Genomic DNA, 15,147 nt, shown 5'->3' with positions numbered 1-15,147 from the left:
TGTTTTAAGGACATTACATCAAAGTTGGATCAGCCTGTAGTGTGATTTTCCACTTTAATTTTGAGTGTGACTCCAAATCCAGACCTCCATGGGTTGATAAATTGGATTTCCATTGATTATTTTTTTGTGATTTTGTTGTCAGCACATTCAACTATGTAATGAAAAAAGTATTTATTAATATTATATCATTCATTCAGATCTAGGAAGTGTTCTTTTAGTGTTCCCTTTATTTTTTTTAGCAGTATATAATTTTTGTGCATTTCTGCGCGTTGATCTATTGATTCCTGGGTTCATTTCATGTTTTCATGTGTATCTCACCTGTTTGCTGTTCAAGCAGGCAGAAATACAAAACTCGTCACACCTGCTGTATTTCTGCCTGCTTGAACAGCAATAGCTCAGATACGCATGAAAACATGAAATGACAACGGGAATCGATATAACATCACAGAAAAATACAAAAATATATCTGTTGATTTGATGGTCTTCTGTGGCATCAGTTATCACTTTCATAATTAGCCTACATGGTATCTGTAATGCTGACTGTTCAGATTTACAGTCGTGTCTTTTTCCCCATCCAGTTTATTCAATAACTATCTTCAGGGCATCAGATAAGTTAAATTCATTTTCTTTCAACATAATAATCGGCACGTTTATCTTGTGTAAGTAGACAAGTTTCCTAAAGGTTGGAAATGTACATTTCAATTGATTTAGGACCTTAGTCAATATGTCACTATGGCACAATAGACAGGTTGGTTGTTTAGCAACAAAACAGGCGCGTGCACAAATATGGAGCAAAACAGAACGGGTTGGTTTAGATTGTTGACAGCATGTAAACTATGTTTAGTCTCCAATGTTTATTGAAAACATAAAGTTGCACAATGAACACTTGTTATCTCTCAAATACATTGCTACAGTTGTTGGTTAGTAAGAAAGCACATTTTTGCCATATTAGCATAGACGTGACATCAGTCAAAATACCTAAAAACAAGACATGGTTTCAAGAACAAGATAAAACTACCTGAAATTAGCCACCTACTATTCCCCACATGGCAGTTTCTTGTCATTGTTGCTAGCCATCCAGAATCACAACATCACACGGCCTTCTGCCACGTTGTACACATCGTTTTTGTGACGTTCTCAGCTAACCTGTGTATATCTCTGCACAGCACTGGAATAATTAATGATATTTCTATGAATGGAAAAAGGATTTTCAGCGAACCTGGGGGTGTTCTCTTCTATAACAGAATCCCAGGCTTCCAACCGCACTTCAAGTCCTCAGACCTGATTGTTCACATAGAACAGTCATATTAACTGGTTGTCAAAACTAGTCGAGTGGCGCGGCCAAGGCATCATGTAACGCACCCTCTTCCAGAAGCTTGAGTTGGGCAGCGTCGACCCACGCCTTCCCTCCTGCCACATTAAGGGGGCACTCTTGCGGACCAGGTGCTGCAGGCCGGGGGGCAGGTGTGTGTAGCCACCCTCCCCCATGTCCCCCAGCTGGATGAGGATGATGCTCATCTCACTGTGGACCAGAGCCTGGTAGAGCCCCACCTGACAGTCATAGTCCTCCGCTGTGGTCAACGAAGACGAGTAGCCCCATTGGCCATATGAGCCTTGACCTCCTGAGCCTGACCATGTGCTTGAGCTGGGGGTCAGGATGACAATCAGCCTCCTGCTCAGCCGCATGCAGGCCTCTACCAACTCCATGCGGTCTGGGGACAACAGAACAGAGAGGAGCGGGAGAAGATAACTTTTGACTTTAGTACTGTTTATTACTGTTACATTTGCTTCTTAGAGGGCAGGACACAGTCTGAAAGAACCAACCTTCTCCAGGTAAGTCGTCTCTGCCGTAGATGAAGAGTCTAAAGCCACACTTCTGCTCGAGGACAGTGGGCAGAACGCTGCACACAAAGTTATACACTTTCTCATCCATGTCTTTGTCTTTGCCATCCATCTGGTAGACAATGTAAGCATCATAGACCTTCCCATCTGAAAACACAGACAAAGAGGAGGTTTCTGTCAAACCTCAGCAGGAAAGGAGTAGATTGTAGAGATTTGATTAAATTATATTTGAACTGAAATTGAGTTATTTTATAATAAATGGGCCATTACTTCTACTCTTGCAGTGGGATTGACCCCAGCCAGGACCTGTTAAAAAGGGCCTACTGCAGACAACTGCACTGCACAATCAGTGGGCCATGCTTCAGTGTGGTAACTAAGAACTAAATGTAGTAATATGTTTATATGGTATCCAATACTATGTAGATCATGTAGGCTGAATAAGCATTTCTGTACAATGAAATATCTTAGTGAAATAGCATCATTCAACTTTAAATAAAATCATTAAACAGTGGGTGGCTAGATGTTCTTACCCTCAGATCGACCATAGCGTTTGAAAACTCCACGGAAGAGGAGCACCAGATCGATGTCAAACACTTTGATGGCCACAGCAGCTAGCAAGAAGAAGAGCAGTAGCACAACACATAGACCCATAAACATAAACCCTGTGGGGGGATGACAGGGAGAACACAACACCAAGAAAGTTACACAGTTTGTATGTGTGATTTTGTGTGTCTGTGTGATGTTTGTTTAAAAGTGTGTGCACTAACCTCTTAGCTTGAGAGTAACCACTGCAGAAGTCCATTTCTGGTCGTTCATTGCAACACACGTGAACTTAGACTGGAGGTCTGTAGTAGTCACTGTGTTTATGGTCAGGATAGCCGTGAAGATACTCCGCATTGAAAATGCCTCCACCTCACTACAGTAACACATACATATAAAACATTCACACAGTGATTTCTCAACGGTGAATCTGGGGTCTTGTTTTCAAGGAAATGTGTAAATTATTTTACCTTGTTCTCAAAAACAAGTGTGTGTGTGTTTGCGTGTATGCATGAATCCATGTGTGTGCGTGCATGTGTGTACCTACCTGGTGGTGTTCACTGAGTAGCCTTGCTGCTGCGAGGGCACTTTCACACCATTAATCTCCCACCACACGTGACAGTTGTCTTCAATGTTCTGCCCACAAAACGCTTCACACCTCAACTTCTTAGTGGTGTCTATGAAGAACAAAAGATACTCTGAAGACAGAGAGATATACCGGGCAAACCAAATCAAGCACAACACAAGTATTTGAAAGTATTTGAGCCCGGTTTGATCCCTACACAGGTCAGTGGTCTCTGTGCTTCCGTTTCTTGGCAGGTTGATCTGCGGAGGATGTGAGGCAGAGGGAGCTGAAGGAGACAAACACACAGTTTAGTCAGAAAGATACTTTTGGATACATTCAAAACATTGTCACTAATGTTATTGATTGTTGCTGCCACAAAGACCACATGAGGGTTGCTTTTGCTGTTGCTTTTGATTGTTTGATATAAAATGGAGCCTAATGTACCTGGTGTAGCCTAATAACCTGCTGTAATGTAGCCTAGAGTTTCCATGTTTGCTGACCCTGCTGCCATCTTGGATGAGGTTTCAGCAAAGCTCAAATTAAATAAATAAAATGCTGAGAGGATTGACAGAGCTGTCATCAAGCCACAACCTACTTGCCTTTGATCTTTAGTCTCCTGGATGCAGAAGTGTTGAGAACCGTCCCATTGTGCTCCCACGTGCACACACACGTATAGATGCCCTCGTCTGCTTTGGAGGCATTGTACACCCACAGATTTCTCTCAGACTCGTTTGGAATGGGACTGAAATTCTGAAATGAAAGACAAACAATTTGACAAACTTATTTGCTGAAATAACAGTAACACACCTGATTCCACTCATCAAGAGCAGGTGCAACCCTTAGGAGCTTTAGGACAGGAGTTGAGAACCACTGGTAAATAGTTTTGCAGGATTGAAGTTTGTGTTAGTATTCTGGTCATGTTCAGTACCTTATACCAGGCTAAGTTCTCTTTTCCATCTTGGCACAGTTTTTCCACTGGGTCAGGACATGGGATAGCGATGTTGTCTGCTGACTCTGAGATACTGTTAAATAGGACTGAGTGATCGAACGGTTGGGCTTTGACCACAATCACCTCTGTCACAAAAATTACGCAGGTGTCTGCTCCCTTTCTCCTGGAACATAGGCATATACAGTGGACCAGTTATCCAAAAGGGAACCAACAGGGTTCTAACTGGGGGCCAGCCGAAGAACCCATTCAGGCTGTAGATAGCAAATGTATACAGCCTGAATCGAAGCAGTTTAAAAACTTAGAAAGTTTCCTTACAAGCCAGAATGTTGAATACATTTTTATTACATGTTACCCTACCAGCTGTCTGTGTGGTTGGTCCTTCAGTAGGTCGAATTTTGAGACAAAATATCCACAGGACAGTTTTATCTACCCAACTTTATAGAGTGCCAGTACTGCCGTTGAAATTTTTATCACCTGTCACGTGCTCAAAACCATGTAAACACCTGCAACATTTCCGTCAGTATGCATGCATCATCGTGCATTTCCTTCCATCTTGTGCTTGGCCTTAGGTCAGGAGCAAACACATCTTTATTGCCACACACAGAGTTCTGCGTTTTGAAGTCGGTAATAATAGTTTTCTGTGGATATTTTGTCTCAAATTTCAATCGGCAGAGTAAGTTGAAATATAATTTTATTCAACGTTTGCACAAGACAAGCGACCCTTAGGTTTTTTCTTTGTAAATGTGCATGCCTACCCTAACCCTATGTACACATCCAGGTTCAACACTAACCCTAGACTAAACCCTCACCCTAACCCTCCCAAACAGGGCTCCCCTGCTCTCAATTACCAATTTAACCCCTAAACACACGCAAACACACAGTTGTTGTATTACCAGTAGGTGTAGTACTGATCAGAGTCGTTGATTAAAAGGGGGAGGAAGAAGAGCACCGGTCCATGATGATGCACACGCTCTTCCTCAGAGGACGGGAGCTCTTGGGTTCTGTTTCTGTACCAGGTAAACTCAGTCACGCTGGCCCAAACCAACTCACTCAGGTCATAGTAGGCTGGCAAACTAAGGCCCTCCCCCTCTGTCACAGTAGTTTCATACTTGTCAAATAGTTTACATGGGGACTCTGCCAAAATATGAACATACATTACCCGATTAAGTTGCATGTGAAGGAAAAGAGGTCTATTCTTCAAGGTACAATATATTCACTATGCCTTGTAATAATAGGATGTAGAAATGTGTGAAATATGAAGAAGATGCTATACCTGTGTAATGACCTATTGTAGTGGGGTTTAAGGACATTTCTCTCTGGGCAGAAATCCTAGTCAAACTGAGGAGCAGAAACATGAGACCACCATCCACCAACTACAAGACAAGGGGAACAAAAAAAATAATGTTACCTTATTGTAAAGTCGGACAGGAACTATCATTCCACACAAGACCCTATAATAAAACATCAGGACCATGTTTTACTTGTTTTTACAATAAATGACATACCTATTTTCAAGAGGGAATAAAATACATATGCAGAAAACATTTTTAGGTTCAGAGTGAATAATTACTGAAAGAGCTTACCCTGAAAGTGAAGTACATTTTCTGAAAAACAGGAACTTGCATCCACTGATAAGTAAGAACAAGAGTCACATTTCTCTTTCAAGATCTTTTTAGGATATCCTGTTATTGATACTGCAATGATGAAAACTGAAATGTTGACAATGTGGATTATTGAAATGGCCATGTAACATATTAAGCTTGAATGAAGAAACCATGACATGCAACATGACCTCTATGGAAAATAACCCGTGTTTGCTACAATTTTTGTTCAAATCGCTTTGGTGCTATTTTCACAAGCATGTGGTGAATTTTCAAAACTCTTAGCACAAAACTCCAAACTGGTAACACTTTTAATGCAGATAGAACTATATTCTTACACTGTTTTCACATTAGGCATACACTTGCACTACCCATCAAAATGTACTGAAAATCTTATTGTCATCATTTCTATCCCATGTGCGTTCAGGTGTGTTCATTGAATACATATTTCACAATAATTGATGCAAAATAGAAATGTATTGTTTAGATATAATTACAGCTAAGAATTAATCTTTTCCCAAAAATCTACCACGTTTTAATCCAGGTAATTCATATTTATCCAGTGACCATTTAAAGCATTTCAAACCAAGATATGGTTCTCCCCAAATAAGAGAGCGCTGAGCCACCTTGTTGACTTGGCTGCGCCACTATGTAATGATTTCAGAGCAAATTAAACTGATATTTAGTAATGAGTATATCTTTGATCGCCAATGACATTGTTGTGAATTTTGAAACAGACCGTTCATAAATTCAGAGTGTTATCATGTTCCTCAATTAATTCCAGCCGGGTCACCCGTGATACATGTCAGTATTAGACGTCCATCCATGTCTGAGGACGTCAGGAGATGTAGAATCCGGCCACTAGGGACAACAGTGAGCGCTGTTACCTTCAAGTAGGTTTTGGTTTTGCTAGGGCGTTGTGCATGGGCGTAAGCATCTGCTTCTGGTGTAAAAGGTTGCATATTTCATTTTAAGCCTATCCCAAACCTTAACCTTAACCATTCTGAGCTAATACCTAACCTTAATATTTTGGAGTTAATGACTAAACTTAACCTTAAACACTTCGAAATTTGACGTTTGGAACAACTTCGAATTTGGCGTTTGAAAACGAATGAACATCTTATACATGTTGCAGCATTCAGTGCATTTCAGCAGTAGGCTATCTCAACACAGAGGGCACCCAGGAAGCACAGAACACATCCCGAGTATAGCTTTGCTGAATCATAAAAACTTCGTAACAGTAGTCAAACAAAAGTCCAATGAGCAAAGTTGCTTAGCTTGCTAGATAACCTCCTTCAAAGAATGACAGAATACAGTGCATGATTCAGACCCCTTGACTTTTTCCACATTTTGATACGTTACAGCCTAATAAAATGGATTCAATTGTGTTTTCACACAATACACACAATACCACAAAATTACAAAACAAATACCGTTTTTTAGAAATGTTTGCAAATGTTTGCAAAAACTTAAATATTTGGGTATGACGGTACAAGCGTGGCACACCATTCTTCTCTGCAGACCCTCTCAAGCTCTGTCAGGTTGGATGGGGTGCGTCGCTGCACAGCTATTTTCAGGTTTCTCAAGAGATGTTTGATCGGGTTCAAGCCCTGGCTCTGGCTGGGCCATTCAAGGACATTCAGAGACTTGTCCTGAAGCCACTCCTGTGTTGTCTTGGCTGTGTGCTTACAGTCGTTGTCCTGTTGGAAGGTGAACTTTTTGCGCCAGTCTGAGGTCCTGAGTGCTCTGGAGCAGGTTTTCATCAAGGATCTCTCTGTCCTTTGCTCTGTTCATCTTTCACTTGATCCTGACTAGTCTCCCAGTCCCTGCCACTGAAAAACATCACCACAGCATGATGCTGTCACCACCATACTTTACCGTAGGGATGGTGCCAGGTTTCTTCCAGACGTGACGCTTGGCATTCAGGCCAACGAGTTCAATCTTGGTTTCATCAGACCAGAGAATCTTGTTTCTTATGGTCTGAGAGTCTTTTAGGTGCCTTTTGTCAAACTCCAAGCGAGCTGTTCTGTGCCTTTTACTGAAGAGTGGCTTCCGTCTGGCTACCCAAAGGCCTAATAGGTGGAGTGCTGCAATGATGGGTTGTCCTTCTAGAAGGTTCTCCCATCTCCACAGAGGAACTCTGGAGCTCTGTCAGAGTGACCATCGGGTTCTTGGTCACCTCCCTGACCAAGGCCCTTCTCCCCCGATTGCTCAGTTTGGCCAGGCGGCCAGCTGTAGGAAGAGTCTTGATGGTTCCATACTTTTTCCACTTAAGAATGATGGAGGCCAATGTGCTCTAGGGGACCTTCAATGCTGCAGAAATGTTTTGGTGCCCTTCCCCAGATCTGTGCCTCAACACATTCCTGTCTCAGAACTCTACAGACAATTCCTTCAACCTCATGGCTTAGTTTTTGCTCTGACATGTATGACTAACCGAGGGCAAAGAGTGGAAATATTTTAAATATCAAGGTATTTTAACGGAGGCCAACCGTGTCTAAATAATATCCATAGCATATCTACTGTCATATCGTTTGATGATCACATATTCTCTACCAAAGCTCTCATATGGGCAACAAGTGTGAGACAGCGCAGAGAAGCGGGGGAAAATGTTATGGCTGTATTTTGACATGCTTGGCAAGATACGTGCTTTGATAATGCAACCTACAGTAGGCTATATGGATTACAGAGTTAGGAAGTTAGGAATGTTAATATGAGAAAGGAGATTTTGGGTGTCAGTGGTATTGGGACTGGATAGGAAAATAGCCTTGGCTATAGGACAGGAGAAGATAGAATCTTACCTCATGCCTCTCTGAATTGTTAACAGACTTTATGTCTGTGACAGAGGTGCCTATGTAACGAATTGTGCATAGACCTATCACATTTGTGACTGTCTGAAGAGACACAATGACAGCTCAAAGTGGCACATGTTATTTTATAGAATATACAGTGGGGGTTTCCAGTAGGGTTTATTAACTGCATATGGGTCGCGTGTGCAGTCCAGGAGTGTCAATTATGCTTGTGTTTTCAATTAATGGTGACTTTGTGTGTAAACACCCTAGGTTAAAGGCTTCAATGCGACAACCTGTTTGGATAATGTGCTGTTATTTTTTGCTAATCTGATGCTGCGTATGTTGTGTATTTTGTGGAATTGCATTATTGCTGACATCGGGGAATATGTTGCGTCTTCCTGAGTCTTGTCATTACATTTTTGGAGGAAAAATGAAGTGTTCCCATGACAGCCCCGGGATCCCGGTTACCTATGTTAATCCCTAATTACAAAATAGGTGCACTGTAATCACATGAAACAAATGAAATGAAAATGAAACAAACATAACGTTCAGCAGACACTAGTTTGCATCAAACCTGTCTTTAGCATTTGGCCAAAGGTTCTCATTGACAAAGTAACTATCCTTATTGTTCATGAACCTGAGGAAAAACCTTTTGTCATGGTGAATCCAAGCCTGACATGCTGTAGGTCTGGATTCATGTCATTACATGCTTCATCCATGGCCTGAAGGAGGGTGGCTCATGGGGATGGCAATCATACACCTTCTACCTGGATTCCAATCCTGTATTGTATTTAACAATATTGTGTTGCACTTATATATTTTAACATTAATAATGGATTTATATAGTAAGAGGGAAACTCACCTCATCTACCACCAATGTGTGGTACCAATTTGGGTGATGATGCACAGCAATAATTTTGTGCCAGAACGCTCACCATACATTAACTAGCATTGTGGACAGTTGAGGTGTGATATACAGTGAGCTCCAAAAGTATTGGGACAGTGACACATTCCCTGCTGCTCTGGCTCGGCACTTCAGCACCCCAGAACCGAAACGATACAATGACCACCAGGCTAAAGTGCAGACTGTAAGCTCCAACCTGAGCGCATTTCACTGTAAGGTTTACACCTGTTGTATTCGGCGCATGTGACTAATAAAATTTGATTCGATTTGATTTGATCCACATTTGGCGTACCGGCCATAAACCAAAGCACCGTCTGTACATAGTAGTCCCCCCCACCCCAGGGGAGCAAAAGCACTGGAACAAATTCACCCATACGTGCACTAAAGTAGCAAAAAATTCAGCACCTGGACCCACATTCCCAGCATTCAACAATACTCTTTCATGGTCCTGTGTGGCTCAGTTATTGAGAACATGGCACTAGCAACACCAGAGTTGTGGGTTAGATTCTCACTGTGGTCACATATGAAAATGTGTGGATTCACTTTCGTCACTTTGCATAAAAGTGCCTGCTATGTAAATGGCATATTTTACGATAATATAGTACTGTACTGGCAATGACATTTCAGTAAAGCAGTGTGAAACCTTCCCTTCATAAAGATCCCAGTAACTTTGTTTTGGAAACATGTTTACTGTTTAGGGGATGTATTTGTTACATACAATCAATATAATTTTTTAAATCATAATAATTATCATCATAATAGTATATATATATGCTTTATACGTTTATACCTTACATTTAATTATGTAGTACTCAAAATATGCAGTAGACAAACCAGTTTAAAATCTATAAATTTACCAAACAGTGAAGTGATTATGAATTTTGAGCAGTCGGATTAATTAATAGTAAAATGTATTTAGAAGATAATCATATATGATGTGAGCATTGTATTGTAAAAACAATTATTTTATTTTAACAATTATTTTATTTGAACATGTATTGCAATGTGAAACGTATTCTAGATGAAACACTGATTAAGTTTGATGAAAAAGTGTCTGTATTATTTTGCCAAACTTATTTTATACTTAGTCAATAAAAAATGTGGTTAGAGTTTTGAAACAACTGCCTTTCTGATGATCTCTTTTGAGTTTTGTACAAAGCGTTGTGAAAACTTACCACATTCGCAGAAAAAGTCATCTGACAAATAGCATATTTTACAATAGTTTTTCAAATGTTGTACTGCACAGCTGGTGTACTGTAGATGCTTGCTGATTAGACAACCATGAACCATATTCTGATGACAATATTTCAACCATTGGAACCTAAACGTCACATAAACAGCACAATTTCAACATAGATGCATACATTTCCACATATTGCCTGTTGAAGCATACTCAGCTTTGCACAGAAAAAACACACAAACTGAACTGTAATCTAATCAAATGAATTGCAAGCCTTACCTACGCAGCAATCCTCCCTCAGTCTAAAGGAGCATCTGAGTAGAATTTACACAGTAGGTGTATATCTGGAACTGGAATCTGCTAAATATGAGCAAACTGAGCAGTGTAAACTTTTCTTGTAGGCCGGAGTATGGGTAGTGCTTTCTAGCAGGTATTTGCATATTTCCATTAGGGAAAGCCTATTCTGTGACGTGTGCAATAACTCAATTCTCCCTTGCAGTCCTTCTAAACATTGCAAGTTTTTAAGACATTGGCAAAGGGTAAAATCTACAAAACTTAATCCACTCTGTTCGTATCAGATTCTATTTTTGGGAACAGAAAATGTGTATTGAGATCAAATGTTTCATCCTTGAGAGAATTTACATAATGTAGGTCAAAATCCATCTCGCTCCATCTTCCTCCACTGCCGGCCACTGTGCTTCCTCTCATCACCATATTTGGTAGTGAGTGGAAACCCCAACCGGATGCTTCACACTTATATATATTTTTTTATTTAACCATTATTTAACTAGGCAAGTCAGTTTTATTGCAGTACTGACATTTGGTCATACTGTAATGCCAAAATTCAAGTGTGTTATTTTTCATATAACATGCACTCTTCTCTCTAATAGGGGACCAGTATAATCTCCCTAAGGTAAGAATCATCCTCCTGGGTAGGGATTGGCTGGAGAAGAGACAAACAGGAAACACCATCCTGGACAGGAGCACGTGGAGATGAGTATATGGAGAATAGGTTTAATAGACTTCCGGCAGGTCACTGTGGTCAACACATCAGACAGATGCATCCAGTACTCCGTGCAGGACCCTCTCCTTGTCCACCGTAACATAGAAGCCAGCATATCCATGTATCAACCAGGTCCTCATGCCTTCCTCATGGTCATCCCTTTGAACTCAAGCAAAGGCAGGGAATGGACAGTAGAGGGCCCCCTCAAGCTTCTCAACCATATACTCTGGAGACACATGATGGTAGTGTTTACCCAATGTGAGAAACTCAGGGGAATGTCACTAGAGGAACACATAGCGAGACATGGGTTTCTCCAGGAGATGGTGGGGAAGTGTGGGCATAGGTACCATGCTTTAAACACTAGGGTGATGATGTCACTCAGGAGACGCAGAGAAGGAGGGCAGAGGAGGAGAGGGTGAACCTCAGATTGAAGAACATTCAGAGACATAGGGACACACTATCATCTCTGCTCAGGGAAAAGGATATATATTTTTGTAACCAAATAAGTTCCCCAAAAACTTTGAGGCTGGACACATGACATCACACAGTGTGACATCACCATGAGGCAAGTCACAGTGGTGGATACACCCAGGTGGCATGGGCGATAATGCACTGTTGACACTCCAGAGAAATAGGACTACACCGAGCTGTCCTTGTGGTTGTACGGAGTGACAAAACATTCACAGAGACAGACTCCTGCGTTGTTTTGGCTGTGTGCTTAGGGTCGTTGTCCTGTTGGAAGGTGAACCTTTGCCCCCATCTGAGGTCCTGAGCGCTCTGGTGCAGGTTTTCCTCAAGGATCTCTCTGTACGTTCATCTTTGCTTCGATCCTGACTAGTCTCCCAGTCCCTGCCGCTGAAAAACATCCCGACAGCATGATGCTGCCACCACCATGCGTCACCGTAGGGATGGTTTTGGCCAGGTGATGAGCGGTGCCTGTTTTCCTCCAGACATGATGCTTGGCATTCAGGCCAAAGAGTGCCAAAAGGCACCTAAAGGACTCTCAGACCATGAGAAACAAGACTCTCTGGTCTGAAGAAACCAAGATTGAAAACTCCATGCAGGCTGTCGTGCCGTTTAATGAGGAGTGGCTTCTGTCTGGCCACTCTACCATAAAAGCCTAATTGGTGCAGTGCTGCAGAGATGCTTGTCCTTCTGGAAGGTTCTCCCATCTCCACAGAGGAACTCTGGAGCTATGTCAGAGTGACCATCAGGTTCTTGGTCACCTCACTGACCAAGAACCTTCTCCCCTGATTGCTCAGTTTCCAGTTCTAATAAGAGTCTTGGTGGTTCCAAACTTCTTCCATTTAAGAATAATGGAGGCCACTGTGTTCTTGGGGACCTTCAATGCTGTAGAAATGTTTTGGTACCCTTCCCCAGATCTGTGTTATGGGATATTGTGTGAATATTGACAAGGGAAAAATGTATTTAATACATTTTCTCATAAAGCTGTAACGTAATAAATGTGGAAAAGTGAAGGAGTCTGAATACTTTTCCCGAATGCACTGTATGTATTGAATACATGGATTTGGATTGTGATGATACCGATAAATGAATCCTCCCTAACAAAGTGCTTATTTTAAAAAAATAATTACAAATAATATTTGATTTGATGTGTATGAAGTTGTTTGGTGAAATATACATAAAAGGAGAGTGATTGCCCATAATTCTGCATCTTTGGGTATTTGTGACTGCAAAGAAAATGTATTGATTCTACTTGGATTTTTAAAAGAAAGTTCTCCTCTTGTCACATGCTTCAGTCCTCTCGGCCAACCAGGGAGGAGATGAGCCACAAATGCCCTTTGACCCTTGGAACCAAGTCTATCAGCGTTCTTTAGAATTATGTTTTTTATTTGAGGTTGAGGAGGTGTTACTAAGAGGTTGGGGAGGAGTTCTTACCATGTTCACCTCTTGTAACATATACAGGCAGGTACATAAATATTTGGACATTGACCAAGTTATTATTATTGTAGCTGTCTACCACAGCATATTGTAGTTGAAATTAAATAATGAATATGAGCTGAAAGTGCAGATTTGAGGGTATTTACATCCAAATCGTGTGAACGGTGTACAGCACTTTTTATATGTGGTCCCCTCCTTTTTAAGGGACCAAAAGTAATTGGACAATTGGCTGCTCAGCTGTCCCATGGCCAGGTGTGTGTTATTCCCTCATTAGTTCATTTACAAGTAAGCAGATAAAAGGTCTAGAGTTGATTTCAAGTGTGGCATTTGCATTTGGAATCTGTTGCTGTTTTCCTCAATATGAAGTCCAAAGAGCTGTCACTGCCAGTGAAGCAAGCCATCATTAGGCTGAAAAATCTAAACAAGCCCATCAGAGAGATAGCAAAAACATTAGGTGTGGCCAAATCAACTATTTGGTACATTCTTAAAAAGAAAGAACACACTGGTGAGCTCAGGAACACCAAAAGGCCTGGAAGACCATGGAAAACAACTGTGGTGGATGACAGAAGAATTCTTTCCATGGTGAAGAAAACACCCTTCACAACAGTTGGCCAGATCAAGAACACCCTCCAAGAGGTAGGTGAATCTGTGTCAAGAGAAGACTTCACCAGAGAAAATACAGAGGGTTTACCACAAGATGTAAACCATCGGTAAGCCTCAAAAACAGGAAGATGAGATGATTAGAGTTGGCAAAAAAAACATCTAAAAAAGCCTGTACAGTTCTGGAACAACATCCTATGGACAGATGAGACAAAGATCAACTTGTACCAAAATGATGGGAAGAGAAGAGTATGGAGAAGGAAAGGAACTGCTCATGATCCGAAGCATACCACCTCATCTGTGAAGCATGGTGGAGGTAATGTTATGGCGTGGGGATATATGGCTGCCACTGGAACTGGTTGCTTTGTATTTATTGGTGATTTAACTGCTGACAAAAGCAGCAGGATGAATTCTGATCTGTTTAGGTCTATATTATCTGCTCAGATTCAGCAAATGGCTTCAAAACTCATTGGACGGCACTTCACAGTGCAGATGGACAATGACCCGAAGCATACTGCGAAAAAAAACAATACTTTTTTAAGGCAAAGAAGTGTAATGTTCTGTAATGGCCAAACCAATCACCTGACCTGAATCCAATTGAGCATGCATTTCACTTGCTGAAGGCAAAACTGACAGACAGAGTGCAGCTTCATTGCATTGTGTGTGTGAACTTAGACAACACTTCCTCAGTAGTATTAGGTTTTGAATGGCAAGTGGTGAGGGACACTGACTCAGTAAGATTCACATAATCTGCCCTCTGTTAAAATGACGAGGAGCTCATGTTTTATTTCTCACTACAGAAAAAAGTAGTTAGGGTTAGTTAAAGTATAGCTATTTGTAAAGCTAAAGAGATGAGGGTCCCATGACAATTTGCTCCTAGTTACAGTAATAGTTAAGAGGGCCCCATTTTAATAATACTTACTGTCCCATGATGCTTCTGTGTTCCATACCTCTGTTCCAACTCCTGTTACATCTCTCAACTGTCAATACAACTGTCAATACAACTCTTACAGTAGCTTAGGAAATATATGGTCTAAGTTTTAGGGCATAATGTTGTTCTCATCTCCAGTCTACTCCCATAACTCCAAACTACAGTACCACCTCTCCCTCAGGTATCTATCAGTCCAGCTCTGTGTATAAGGTGTATATATTTCCAGTGCAACAGAACATGCAGAGGAGTTAACCTGTGGGTTTTTACTGGAAAGAAATCACACAAACTTTGAATTTTCTTCATTTTGTTCAAGTTTTTCGAAAATAAAGAATTGGGTAAAG

The 15,147-nt window shown here is 41.2% G+C and overlaps 1 protein-coding gene across 3 annotated transcripts; it reads right to left on the bottom strand.

Annotated features, from left to right (window-relative positions):
- Nucleotides 1-237: 237 nt before the first annotated feature.
- LOC115160824 (interleukin-1 receptor-like 1) lies at nt 238-10,769 on the bottom strand. 3 transcript variants are annotated; one of them, XM_029711286.1, is made up of 12 exons: nt 10,650-10,767; nt 5,480-5,524; nt 5,170-5,269; nt 4,790-5,030; nt 3,876-4,059; nt 3,547-3,697; nt 3,165-3,233; nt 2,930-3,059; nt 2,610-2,758; nt 2,373-2,504; nt 1,825-1,989; nt 238-1,712 (listed from the first exon to the last, which is right to left on the bottom strand). In XM_029711286.1, the coding sequence occupies exons 2-12, from the start codon at nt 5,519-5,521 to the stop codon at nt 1,303-1,305; spliced, it is 1,773 nt and encodes a 590-aa protein (XP_029567146.1). In that variant the 5' UTR covers nt 5,522-5,524; nt 10,650-10,767; the 3' UTR covers nt 238-1,302. The 3 variants fall into 3 exon arrangements, with proteins under 3 accessions (XP_029567146.1, XP_029567145.1, XP_029567144.1); XM_029711285.1 differs by having other exon boundaries at nt 2,373-2,453; nt 2,930-3,233; nt 10,650-10,769; XM_029711284.1 differs by having other exon boundaries at nt 2,930-3,233; nt 10,650-10,768.
- Nucleotides 10,770-15,147: the final 4,378 nt, after the last annotated feature.

Source organism: Salmo trutta, chromosome 24 (genome assembly GCF_901001165.1).
Source record: "Salmo trutta chromosome 24, fSalTru1.1, whole genome shotgun sequence".
Taxonomy (NCBI): domain Eukaryota; kingdom Metazoa; phylum Chordata; class Actinopteri; order Salmoniformes; family Salmonidae; genus Salmo; species Salmo trutta.
Note: the sequence above shows the minus strand (reverse complement) of the source record. Positions and strands in the feature narration are given on the sequence as shown.